The 14,462-nt window shown below is 38.6% G+C and overlaps 1 protein-coding gene across 1 annotated transcript; it reads left to right on the forward strand.

Annotated features, from left to right (window-relative positions):
• The first annotated feature begins 774 nt into the window (after positions 1-774).
• On the forward strand, positions 775-10,960 carry LOC140927944 (trafficking protein particle complex subunit 2-like protein). Its single transcript, XM_073377654.1, has 6 exons — positions 775-826; positions 900-993; positions 8,792-8,870; positions 9,553-9,640; positions 10,278-10,357; positions 10,437-10,960. Exons 1-6 carry the CDS (start codon positions 794-796, stop codon positions 10,477-10,479), a joined length of 417 nt encoding a protein of 138 aa, XP_073233755.1. The 5' UTR covers positions 775-793; the 3' UTR covers positions 10,480-10,960.
• Positions 10,961-14,462: the final 3,502 nt, after the last annotated feature.

The raw sequence follows: 14,462 nt of genomic DNA on the forward strand, positions 1-14,462 counted from the left end.
TAAGGATTAGCACGATTTACAACAGATTACCGACGGTTTTTATCGGTTTTTCACGATTTTGTCGTGGTACAGTAAAGTAAGAGACAGTGAGTCACTTTTATTTCAGTTGGCTGTTAATCGTGATTAACCGTTGAAAACCGCTGCAAACCATCTTGAATCACACAAAAACCTTTTGTAAACCGTCAGTGAAACGTCGACCGTGTCATTTTAACAAAGTTCGAGTGCGCTACACACAGTTTAAAAGTTTGAATTAGTAACGTTTTAGCCTTTCATCGTTGTTGGTATTTCAGCGAGGTATAAAAAGTCCACAGTCTAGTGACTCCTGAGAAATAACATTAATGGTCCTTTTTACCCTGTGACAGAACTCTTTATATGATTTGCGAGTAATGCCATGTTCAAGAGCGCCTTTTCTAACGTCCCAGACACGATGTGCAAAAATGTTCTCTTAGGGTATAGTAAGTATGGACGTCCTCGGTGACACTTGTGACTGCAGGTCACAGACCAGTGTTTTCAACCGATAAATGTGTTGAAAGATGACTCTCTAATTGACAGTGACCACTATTTCGTGACTTAGACACCTTCGAGACAATCTTGGACAAAATAAATGGAAAACCTAGACCCCCCCTCCCCCCTAAATCAATGATGGGAAAATGGCGCGTTTTTGCCCTTCGCGCGCCTTCATCCTTGATTTGGGGGGGATGGGGGTTTGCTGTTCCATTTTATTTTGTCCAAGATTGTAGGTAAGGGCTAGGTGGGGACGAGGTTGGCCAGCGGTACATTTTTTCAAATCAAGATGGCGGTCTGTGTAGCTGTCATAGGAAAAGAGGTATTTCGGTACATTTTGGGTGATTATGAAAACCTTTTCTTTTTCTACTGAAGATATGCCGATCTTGCTTTAGAATTACCCGCTATTTCTACGGACGGTTTCTCCTGAAGAAGAGCTTAAATTTCACTACACGGTACACACTTCGCTTGATGTTGTAGAGGAGAAGGGTAAGTTTAATGGGTGTTACGAAAACTAAGATCCTTGAAAACTAAGACCTAAGACCTAAAACCCGTCTTAGTTTTCGAGATTACGAAAACTAAGACCCCCTAAAATCGAATCCGTCGAAATATAAAGTCAAATTGTACCCGAAATAGGTCTGATCTGTCAAATTATATCATGTTCGATCCTTTCCACCGAGTTTTAGGTCAAATTTAACGGCAAATTTAGGGGTCTTAGTTTTCGTAATTTCGAAAACTAAGACCCCTCTTAGTTTTCGTAATTACGAAAACTAAGACCCCCACCAAAACAATCTCTAAAATTTCTAAAGTCGAATTACGACCGTTTTGCAGACATACATTATCAATATTGCGGCTTTAAGAAGAGGATGAAAGCTATAGACAGACTACCTACGTATAATTGTACACTGAAAATATGCCTTACCCCTATAATTTTGGTTGTTTATCCTTAAAGTCATAAAATTGGTTTTCCATTGGAGTCGTTGCGGGCTGACATGTCGCTGCGACCTGAATGGCTGAACGCTATTAAGTGGTCAACGGCGTTATCAGTTAAACATCACGCAAAAATACGGATTTTTTTCCTTTTCTGGCCAGGTCATAGATAAAGGAGTGCTTTTATAAAAAGGGGGAAAAAAAGGAGAATATGCTACATTGCATTTTTCTAGTGTTTGTTTTTATCGTTGCCACCCCGGAGATCACTGGGTTACAATGCAAAGGTAGTTGAGGGGTAGGGGTGGGGGGCAAGGAGAAATAGCCTGTGAGGGATAATCACTAAAATCACTCGTAAAATAATAATAATAAAAACGAATGAGTGAATGAATATATCTTTTTATTTCATTATTATTATTACTATTTTTTTTGTTTTTTAGCAGTTGAAAGAAACTTTTGAATTGTAGAGGTTGACAGTTTTTTTTTTATTGAAATGAAATGTTTTTTTAATTCGAAAAAATTTTTCTTAGTTTTAATTAACTTTTTTTTAAGCTAAATTAAGTGCTTTTTAAATCGACAGAAATTGTAAACAGTGTTTTTGAATGAATAGTTTTTTCTTTTTTTAAGTGAATTAATTGTAAATAGGATTTTAATAGTTTTTTAATAAAATTGTCTATTATAGTGAATGAATTTCCTGTACTAGCAAAGCATCGTCTCGAGAATTGGAGTTCTAATTTCAGAACAAGAAAATAAACAAACAATCAAAGATTGCGTGACAGTAGGTTGCCAGAGGTCAGGATTCCCGGCAAAACATCCATCTCCAGTGGAAAGCCAATTTCATAACTTAAAGGATAAACAACAAAATTAAAGACCAATAGGGGTAAGACATATTTTCAGTGTACAATAGATACGTAGGAAGTCTATGGCTTTGGTCCTCTTTTTAAAGTGAGTCTTCAAATTGTTAGCGGATCGTAGATCAGCACGCGTATGATAGTAGTTTTTGTTTGTCTCACGAATTATAGCCTTCAAACGGTCGTAATTCGACTTTGTAGAAATTTTAGAGATTGTTTTGGTGGGGGTCTTAACTAAGAGGGGTCTTAGTTTTCGAAATTACGAAAACTAAGACCCCTAAATTTGCTGTTAAATTTGACCTAAAACTTGGTGGAAAGGATCAAACATGATATAATTTGACAGATCAGACCTATTTCGGTTACAATTTGACTTTATATTTTGACGGATTCGATTTTAGGGGGTCTTAGTTTTCGTAATCTCGAAAACTAAGACCGGTCTTAGGTCTTAGGTCTTAGTTTTCGAGGGTCTTAGGTTTCGTAAAGTGATTTACTTGCCTGAAGTGTGGAGATTCCCTTATGTTTTGTTAAAACGGGCGGGGGGCAGGGCTCAAATTTTCGTAAGATTTCCATTTAACCCTATACATTTATTTTGCAAACATGTTTTGACTCTATTCATATTAAACTATTTGTGAAAAAAGCATGAAATTATTGCATTCATGACAAATGTGTGGGGTTAGCCGGAAATCTTACCCGAATTTCTTTAGAGTAGCTGATAAGATTTGGACCCTTCGGATATTTTTTCAAAGTTGCCCACAAATAAAACAACAGTCAGCCCAGTTGTTAGCCTGAATTTCATCTGATTGCTTAAGTCGTTTTCTCCTCTCAGCAACGTCTGAATCGACTAGCCTGTGAACGGGCCTTTGGTCGAGCGGGGAACTGAGGAAAGGGAAAAGGGAAAAGACCTGTAGACAAACACTTAGGACTGCCGTTCCACGGCACCCGCTGTGCATCAGATCCTGATGCAAGATCCTATTGGCGAGAACACTGACTGTTAACAGGTCTGATTGACATCGGCTTTTTGGTCGGCACGTAGCATGCGATCTGATCACAAAGTGGCAATAACAAAACAGTCCAGACTGTTAAGCTAGCAGGGTTGTTACTAAGGGCCGGGGCCCGGGGATTTCCCCCACCTACTCAGGGCATGGCCCCCGGCTACTTTTGTCGTTAAATTAAACCAAAAGAGCACACCTTTGAAATGCACAAAGACTATCCATCAAACTAAATGCAAGTTTCATCTGCAGCAGGTTTAAGTAATTTTGAAATACTCGCGTGGAAAAACGAAGAAATGTCGGAAAAAAAAACATCTGAGCAGACTTAGATTTGGTACTAGTACATACGCGCGACGACAACAAGAATGCAATAGGTTTATTGACTAAAACAACTAGTTTGCACGTGCATCATGCTTTTTTGTACATTTCTTTGCCATCACTGCACGACTACGACGTGAAAGTGCCTAGTTTCACATTTTATGGAGGACGTACACAAGCGATGAGAAACTTTTCTTTCTCTTTCTAAACTTGAGTGAGGTCCCAAAGAAATCAACTCCAGGGAAATTGGCCTACATTAGCTATTTTCAGCGAATTGAAATAAAGGCGACAAAGTTGGAAAAAATGCCAATTCATTTTAAAAGTGACTTTTTCGGTGCCGTCACCTTGTCGATGTTAAAAGTCCTTGGTTTCAACCGTTGTGTTGGCTTTGTGTTAAACATGTCGAAAAAGTGGCAAAGGAATCTGCACTCTTTGTTCACGATGAGAACCTGAGCAGATCTCTGTTGACATCACAGAAGAAGTTGAGGCATCATCCGAGCGTTAAATCTCTCTGATGCTGATGTTGATGATAATGGGGATAATGATGAAGGCTTTGAAGATGAAGACTATGACTGATTGCTATGTTTAGTAAATTGACATTTCAGTGACCAGGCTGTAGGTATCGAGTAAATAAAGTAACGCACGGTCAACAGGAAATGTTCGATCATTGTCTGCAGGCCATGATTACATCCTCTCAGTTCTACTTCCAAGAAGTTATATATAGAAGGGAAGTTAAGCATTAGCATTACTTTTGCATTCTTCTTCTTGAGTCTCGTTTTGACATCTCAGCGTTGTTTATAAAGTATTAGCCCTGTCTTTTAAACGCTTTTCCTTAGGTCAGTTTCTTCGTTTGTTAAGTGATGTGTCATTTCTAAATTCGAGACCACTAATGTTAACAGTTGTGCAGTTTAGTTTTGCCATATTTTATCCCGCGATTTTTTGTATGTTATGCTTGTTTTAGCCTTATCATACTTTTATTTTTCAACAAAGCATAGTACCTTATGTTTATGATGATTTTCGTACATTCATCGCCCGCTTGTCTTCTTTCCACTTCTCCATGGGTTAATTCATTTGTAATATTAGTTTTACTTTTGTTTTCCATAAGTTGTTTTGTTCTTACCTATAACTAAATGAGGATTTACAATTGATTTTACAGCGCGTGTTATTTCATTTGCACCATATAAGAATCGATTGTCCTTTCCAGATTTTTAACATTTGTAAAGTATCGTTGTGATTGAACACTTCACTGGCCTGCATGCGCTTTGTCTTCATGAAGGTAAGACTGCGCGGGTAACGTGACCGGTGCCTACCTGTCATTTTTTTCAGACCCGGTGCTTACATGTATATAATTTCCATTTGGCGGCCACTAAAAGAAACCTCCAACAAGCCTTTACGTAAAGTAAAAACTTATTATTTTAGTGTCTCAGAATGTTGTAGTTTTCTTTAATGATAAAGACGTGATCATCATAAAACCACTAATGATAGCTGTACTCTTGATAAAGATTGCTTTTTTGGGGCGGTAGTGCCTTTTGAAAAACGGTAGAAGTTGCACTTCAAAAACTTCGGGGTTGGGGGGGGGGGGGGCCTTCCCCGGCTACTTACATCAAGTACTTCGCAACTTGAAATCTTAATGACAACCCTGAGCTAGCTTATTCAAAAGCTATCAATCAAACGACTCACTCTATCTTTAGAAAAACACTAAGCTGGAGTTTACTGAGTCGCAATGCAATTCCCCATAGTTGATGTAGCTTCAGTTTAAGCTGCACTTCAATCGTATAATTTTGGATCTGTGCACTGTAAATCACTATCCATGATAATTTTTTTTAAAAACATTCCGCAAAGAAAACTAGCAAGCCGAGCCTGTGATACAACATTGCAGAAAAACATTACATTCACAAACTAAAGAAAATAGGTTAGTTATTCAGATCCAGGAGGCATTTTGGAGAAAAGTAAGACCCTTTTTTAGCCGCAATAAAAAGCTTTACGCTTCAAAAGAGGTAAAAACAAAAAATACTCGTGCATCAGAGAGCAAATCCTGCCGACCAGAAATAAAAACCACAGTAAATTGATATGTATGCCATGACCTCTCAGTGTGAAACAAGCGGCTAAAATCACATTTGCTCAGTGAAAATGTAGAACCTTCCAGAGCATAATCTACCCAGCAGAGAAAAAAACTTATGGGAACAAGCAGCATTTTGGCATGAGGTAAAAGTTGTGTAGGCCTACCACCGCCTTTTATGCTATAAATACCCGAAGGTGCAATTCCTGCCGGCGATCGAAACGCTGCTGATCTCTTTGTACTTGTCTTCGGAGCTTCACGTTCTGAAGAAGTCACATGTGATAGTATCTGTACCTTTCACATTCCAAGTTCGCTCATTGCAGGGGCTTGTTAAATTAGAAACTGAACTAGCAAGACACGCACAAGTTAAGCAGCTTAAATCGGAAAAGCTTTCTCTTTGCTCAAGGGGAAATCTTAAGGATTCAAATGCTTGCACTAGTACAAAGCTCTCTTGACCACTGCGCCAAAGACTGGCACCGTAATAATTCTCTTACCGGAGATCAACAACTTTTTGCAAAATCGACAATGAGGCTTGCGCTCCATTTCACTCTGTTTTCAGACGGAGCAAAACACCACTCATTTCCCGTTAATTTTCCCTGGAGTTACTCATGCGCGAAATTGATTTACAGATAACGATCTTACTGACAGATGATCGGCAGGATAATGACAAGAGGGCGGAATAGCGGCCTCAGATGATTGTCTACAGGCTCTCTCCCCCATTTCCCTTCCCTATCCTCGCTATTTTTTTCCCAAACAGAGAGCCTGTTCACAGGCTAGAATCGACCAGCCGTTAATACTGTCCAGTGACGTCACTACTACCTGAAAACCGGGTAGTGATTTTGATTGGCTGATTGTCTAAATGGGATTGTCGCTTGATATTTAGCGGATCGCATCAGTGGCATGCTTGCGTGGAGTTCAAACAGTTCTATAATCTTTATCATAAACAGCAAAATTGCCCTTGTCTTCGAAACTGAATTGCTAAATTTAACTGCGAATGAAGAATCATTGTGGTGAGTCGGTAGGGTTTTCATTTAGAACCGCTTTGTGGTTTCTACGGTGATTTTGTTTATGCAAAGTTTTTGAGACCAATAATTTCATGTTGTCATTCAACCTTCGTTCTATTTTCACCTTCAAGTGCAATGATTCTGTTAGCTTTTCTTTCTTGTTTCCTTGTTTTTTTTTTTCTTCGTCAAGGACCAAATAGCTTCTTTTCAATTAAAGGAAACTGTTGTGTTATTTAACTAAGTGTTCCGTGTGTGTATTTATTGCTTGCGTGATAGCGACCAAGTTTGAATTGCAACTGGTTCAAAGTGCTGTATGCAGTTGATAGTTTGAACATCAAACAAGAATTACAATCGAAAAGAGTAAAGCAATTTTGTCAGCTGTTTTGTATCATGCAGACATTTCCAAACTATATTTTTTGGTTGCCACTTGAAAATCGTGTTTTACTTTTTGCATGAATTAAAGAAAAGGAGTAGTGACGTCACTGGACGGCATTAATGGCTGGTTGATTCAGACGTTACTGAGGGAGTAATAACGACTCGAAGTAATCAGATGAAATTCAGGCTACCCAGATGTAGTGTGTGTCAACAACATGGACAAAATCAGATCGGTCGGAGCGAGACTAAGGGTCGATGATATTCTACTGTAGAGGAATTTAAAAATATGTGATGTTTCAAATAAATATATCTTTAACAATTATTCCTCGAGCCCGAATGGGCTTTGAGTCAATAGCCCATGAGGCTGAAGTCTGAATGGGCTATTGACTCAGAGGCCATGAGGGTGAGAGGAATAATTGTTTTGATAAAATCCAACTAGTGGGTCTAAAATATCGAGAATAAAAAGATTTTAGCTAGTTAAAGCCAGACTTTAATCCTTTTTTGATTTCAAAAAGCCCATGCTTTTCGCTACTAGTGGGCTATAACATATAGCCTAGTAGTTGCTCAACCAATCAGATCGCAGCATTGATAATAGACCACTGGTTGGATTTTACTAATTACCATTATCTCTTTGTGTATTGACTGTCCTGGTTTATTTTCCCCTAAAAATTTCTCTTTTTCTTATCGAATCTGACACTTTTGTGAGCTGCCACATTTAAAACCCTATCATCAAACTAGTTATATTTTGACTGCTAGGCTCTTTTAGATCAATAATAGGTTTTTAAATGTGGTGGCTTGCAAGAGTGTCAGATTCGATAAGAAACAGAAATTTTTTGGAGAAAATAAACCAGGACAACTCAAAACAACAAAGAGATAATGGTAAAGATATATTTATTTGCAATATTACATACTTTTAAATTCCTCTTCAGTAGAATATTTCCGACTCTTAGTCTAGCTCCAATTGATCTGATTTTGTCCATATTGTTGACACACACTACCTCTGGGCTGCCTGTGATAAGGTAAGTACCCTTTGTATTTAATTTTTGAAAGGGTACCAATTGTAACAAACATTATTTCCTGATTGGCTGAAATCCCGCAGTTAACTCTTCATAACCAACTAGCGTTGACCAAATTGGGAAGATATTTGTGATATGTGGAAAAAGACGTTACATTTTAGTACAGCTTAAATGCTAAACAAATTGGTGGCAACTGAGAAACCCAAAGGTTGGAACCTTTTGCATGTTTTGCAAAGAAGAAATTGCCAAACTACTGCCTAAAAACATCCCAAGAATAAGAACTCAACAGATGACATGTGCTATTTATAGAATAGCTGCTGGACTACATAAAACATCCTTTTTATTCATGAACTTTACGAGAAATAGGCAAATAAAGATGGGAACTTGACATTGGTGGAGGTAAGCACGTTGTAGCTTGTTTTTAAAGGAATCGGGAATCGGGATTGGAGGGTGATGGATTATCCTGCCATTTTTAAGGGGTTGTGGGAGAAAAAATGGAACGTCCCTTTGTATCAATTGTTAAATATTGTGTCTGGTTTAAAAATCATAAAATAAATGGCTGGGTTGAATTCTCCTATTTAGCGAGTAGTACTCTCCTCTACAGTAACAGAGATACATGTGTACACTCAGGCAATCCCCTTACACAGGCTGTGAAAAGATTAGGTTTTTGAAATTGTTTTGATTGAAAGTTTCACAGAGCTGTTTGAGTTATGATTTGTAACTCTAACATTGTGTTTATAATATTCAGTGTCATCACTTACTAAAAGTTCCAATGACCCTCGAGAGCTCTACCTTGGTTTGCTATATCCAACAGAAGACTATAAAGTGTATCCTTTACTAGAGTTTTACAACTGAAGGACAATGGTCATTCAGTAAGAATTATTTTGTTTGGTTTGTATATAAGAGAGAGATGGCCCATTAAAAATTGAAAGAAATAGACTGTCAAAATATTGCTAACTATTACCTTATCTTTTTCATGCATCAACAGCAAGTCTGACCTAAGTGTTTTGTTGGATTTGAAAACAGCTCCTATGCAACAATGTGTTGTAGGCAAAAGGCAAAAAGGTTTAGATAACCTGAAGGCACCTGAACTGCTGTAGATTTAGTTTTAGTTAGGATTTCTTTATCAAATGTCTGGTTCCAATGTGGATACATCTATTAGAAAAGAGAAGAGGACAAATGTTACAGGTCCAATTCAATTTCAGGTTAATTTTGATTTAATCTAGGTTGATTCTCAAATTCCTTTGTCTCCTAACTCTAGGAGACGATGGGGAATCAACCTAGTTTAAAACATTTTAATCTGGAATCAAATCTTACCTGTAACATAAATGCTTCTTTTTCTTGGAGATAACCAAGCCATGAGATTTTTCTTTAGATCGTATGAGCACTTGATTAATATTCTTGTATTGGCATCATAGTAAGAAATTAATTTTGTCACAGCTAAATTATTTCTTTCCCACCCTTTTTGTAACAATGCCAATTTGTAATTTCCTTGACCAAAAGTGAAAGATATGGATATGTAACAAATACAAAGATCAAGTTTGTAGTTGTTGTGGAATCAGCTAACACTGCTTTAAGAGATAATGAAATAAGAACAGTGAGTGATGGCATTATCTACCTTTATGTTAAGTTGTTTTTTGGATTATATTCTACAGTCAAACTTCCACTAATTAGGTCAGTAACAGAGCATAGGAGACTGGTGATTTTCAGGAAGGCATGTGAAACACTTTTTAATTTTTTTAACGCTAAGCACTTAAAATACAAGTGAAACAACATCAAGGCTGTGCTCTAAGAAAAACTGAAGGGAGCCTGGCAGTGCTCTGAACCTGAATAATGTCTAGGGTGCCCAGCATATGATTTGTGTCAAAAACAAAATAACCCCAGATTTTCTAGTTGCCTGAGAGCAAAAGCTGAGCACCAGGGGCCACCAGGCTCTGCAAGAGCACAGCCATGAACCTGAACTACCCTGGTTCTATTTTTCCAGCAAAAGATTAGCAATAACTACTTGTTGCATTTTCTCCCAAGTTATCACACACATTTTGTTTTTCACGCTGGTCTATTTCATTGGAGTTGGTGAAAGGATTTCTGCAACAACGTTGTTTTTACAGATCATGAAATTACAAAAGCTCACACAATGCCACGTGGTACATTGCCGTTTCTAGTTGTCTGGAGTTTACCTTCACTATTGAAGCTTTTGATTTCTTAGGTCATTTCTGTCCCTTTTTTCCTTGCAGATGTTTCGGAAACTTCATGTTGCTTATACAGACATGTTTTGCAATCCTTTCTATAATCCTGGAGAAAACATCACGTCAAGGTGGGATCAGAAAAAATATCATAGTTTTGAAGTGTAAAAATAAAGTTTACTTATGTTGATCTCCTATTTTTTTCTGTAGAATATTTGAAAGGACTGTCTTAGGAATGATGAAGCAAGATTGATCAGTATACATTTGACTGTGTAAATTTATTTAAACTCTTGATCCTTCAGGATTTATGATTTAGAGCCATCCATTCTGTAAAATAGTATTCAAGGCATAGTAATAATCTTATAAAACAGGGCAATAAATAGAATGCTTTCTGTACTGCATGCTGTCTTTCACAACAGGGCTTCTGATATTATGAGAGCATTTTATTGCACAATCCCTACAAAATCTTAGAATTAACTTTTAAAGTGTATTATTTGAACATAAGAACTCTATTTAGCTTGGCAAAAGTCATGCAAAGCCTTTGAAACTTTTGAATTTTGTAAATAAATATGTTACAGTATATCTTATATTTTTGCTTCATGTGACCTCCTTAAAATTCAACACAGTACCTTTCGCAAAAATGACTCCTAGTACAGAGAAATGCAAAGACAAACCACTTAGCTTGTCTTGGATTGGACTCATTTATAAACACTATCAATTATGTGATGTCACAGGGCGCTCAGACGTAGTATGTGTCGCTGAATGAATATATTAATCACAGGGTGCCCACACAATCTGTTGGTGTAGCCGATTGTTATTTTATAGTAAATGTACTGGATTTACCATTTGCTTCACCTATAGCGATATATCGCTAACTATGTATGTAAATCAATGATAAATAAACATTGAATTACCTTACCTGTGGTGTATAGTCGTCCTTTTGCCTCAAAAGCGGTTTTTTGAGCGATTTTGAAGGAATTTGAGTACTCAAAAGCGTACTCGAAGCGTAAAGGTCAACAGTGGTTGTTGATGAGCGAGCAATTATTGTGCAGTTGCGATGGGTTTTGTGGAGCAAGCGAGCCAGAAGCAGGAGCACACGTTACCTGCAGATTAGCCGATGGTTATTTGGAGCGGATTCGTCGATTATTCTCGAATTTATAGCGCTTCGTGTGAAGGCGCGTGGAGATGGTCTGTTTGTTTTGTAGCCAGCCTTTAATTCTTCTTTAGTGGATAGTACCTACAATTTCAAAACTCAACAAAATGCCACTTAAACCGGCCAGGAAAGACAAGGATACGTTCAGTTGAAGGTATCTTAGCTTTGTTTTGTTATATTTTGATTTTTAGACTATTTTAGTCCATGGGAGTTTCGACGACTCATCGCATTAATTTGTCCATGTCGATATTAATATATTCATTCAGTGACACTACGTCTGGGCCGCTTGTGGGATACGTTCAGTTAAAGGTATCTAAGCTTTGTTTTGTTATATTTTGACTTTTGGACTATTTTAGTTCATGGGAGTTTCGACGACTCATCGCATTAATTTGTCCACGTGAATATTAATATATTCATTCAGCGACACATACTACGTCTCGGCCGCCTATGGTTAGTGGAGGCTCGACTGTATTCTTTAAGGTTACTTTAAAAGAAACATTTTGAAACAAGAATTATGTGTAAGATAATAGAGGGGGGTGAATAGGTCCGCGGATCGGCGGATTTGGCCTTAAAAAGCTCACGGATTGTGGATTTCGGTGATAAATCGAGCGGACTCGCGGATTTGAAAAATACCGTGGATCGCGGATCAGCTGAAAGTTTTGGCCCGGTTTCCGGATTCTGTCAGTTTAGAAGTTCGGATCGTGGATCGGATCATCAATTTTCGGTCGGCCTTGGTCAATGTGCGGGTGTTGTGTTGGCTAACGTTCCACTTCCGAGGTTTCCGGAAGAGACTTTCTCGTTACCCGACTCATACGGTATGTCAGGCAACCTTGTGCATGGTTCCTTCATGGTGACACATGGTTCAGGTGATGGCGGTAATGCCAAGTGACAAGATCTGTGAATGCGTTCGTGTAAATTCCGGTTTAAATTGCAAAATGGAAACTAGAACTATCGAGTGTGTAGCCTTTTTCTACCACGAAGGTGCCAAAGGCGATGACTTTATTCAAAAAAATAAGTTTCGATGCTGCGTCGATTCCAGTCAGTGGGGAAGTGTGGTGAAGCTAGGCGAGCACGTTCGGTAAGTTTTATATTTGGTTTGAACTGATATAAATTATGTTCTTCGAAGGTATTTCAGCTAGTTTGCTTGTCTTGATCGTTAACTTAATAGACCTTTTCACGGTTTCTGTCGCCATCTTGGTTGAGGGCAAACACGGCAAAAGATGAACCATGGAAAATACTTACTGGTAAGCAAATTACCATGAAGTTGAGTTCTGCCTCTTCCGAATTTTGCGGCTCGACTAGAAGCATGTCCAAGGTGATGTCAGTAAGTAAATTTATTGAAAAATCTTTTACGCAATACCAGATACTTTCATTTCGCAAGCTTGCAGACTATTTGATTAGTCAAATCTGTATTGTTGGAAGAAACATTATAAGCTCTGTCCCTAATGCTTAATGTTTTGAGGCTGCAACGAAAACTTTTTAAACATGAAGTCCCGCATCTGTTGCGATTACAGAACATTTATATCAAGTAATTCATTCATGCTACAACGCTACTTTCAATATAACACGAAAACGTTTTAAAGTAACACGGATTCGGATTTGAACAAAAATTAAGTCGGATCGACGGATCGGGCCAAAAAATACCACGGATCGGCGGATTTGCATACCCCTATTCACCCCCCTCATAATAAATGACAAAGATATAACAGATGCATAGCTAGAAATTTCCAGAGGTACGCGAAGAAGGCTGAGAAGGTTAAAGGTTGTGAAAATGGTAAGTCAGAACGCTCTAAAATTGCTAAGTTGGTAATAACCAATACTGTTATTGTTGCCGCGCAAGCGAGCGAGCAAGGCAGCAGACCTAATCCGCACAAATCCGCACAGGGATAAAAATTTTCGACTACCCACGATGCATCTGGAATTTTTAACCACACGGCAACGGATTTTTCTCACAATGACAATTCCTTGCACACCCATCTTTATATCTTTTCTTCAGATTTTTACGTTTAATCTTTCCACCTACCCCACCCCTAACCCAACATTTAACCCTAAGAGAGAAGTAACTGTTAATGTTGGTTTAGTGGAGGGGTAGGTGGGCAGTTTGCCAGAAACCGTCTCTACAATCTGCAAGGAACGGCGTGCAGTGTGATGGAATGCGTAGAACAAAATATTGATTGAGAAGCCACTAAGTGAAAGAGCGATGTTGCGCATGCCCCGAATCTGACATACACTGTGAATCTTAACTGTGAATCTTAGCAGTGAATCGAGATTTAATTAAAGGCGATTTTTGTTTACCTGTAAAATACACAAGTAGAGCGGTTTTCACTTGACTGTCGTAAAACCAAAACCAAAGTAAATACACTAGCCAACCAAAGGGCGTAGTAAAACCAAAACCAAACCAATTCCTCAATTACTTTCGACAGTCAAGTGAAAACCGCTCTATTAGTATACCATGGCAAAGCAAAATAGATCTGGAGAGACAACTTTGTTAGCCTGAAATTCATCTGATTGCTTCGAGTCGTTTTCTCCTCTCAACGACGACGTTACTGAGGAAGTAACAACGACTCGAAGTAATCGGATGAAATTCAGGCTACAACTTTGGTTTTCAATTATTATAGGTTGCGTAGCTAACAGGATCAGAATGAAAGAGTGCTTCTTTTGGTGTAGCGAGCTGCGAGTGACTTATGCCTATTCTTTTCCTAGCTTTATCGTTTATCAGTCCTCGGCCGGGTTACACTGGGTGCCAGAGGCTTTTCATGCGCTGTTTCCGGTTTCGGCCAGTCTTAAAGCTGGTGTCTTCTACCGGCTCGGCAGTCATAATACACCTATCAATGTTATGCCGGCGGGGGGGAGGCAGGGCATGGGGTGGGGATTTGATTGTCTTTGTTGGCCCTGGGGTAGGGCATTTGACTGATCTTGTTCTCCCAGGGGAGGGGATATTTGAATCTTTCTTCGCCCGACGTGGAGAGTTTTGACTGCCGACTCAGACGAAAAAGACTGAGACCGAACATATGTTTCCTTGTTTCCCACTTCCACGCTTCACGCAGCGCCTGCGGTCTGGATTGATCTGGAAATCACGGAGG

The sequence above is a fragment of the Porites lutea genome, chromosome 2 (assembly GCF_958299795.1).
Source record: "Porites lutea chromosome 2, jaPorLute2.1, whole genome shotgun sequence".
Classification (NCBI taxonomy): Eukaryota; Metazoa; Cnidaria; class Anthozoa; order Scleractinia; family Poritidae; genus Porites; species Porites lutea.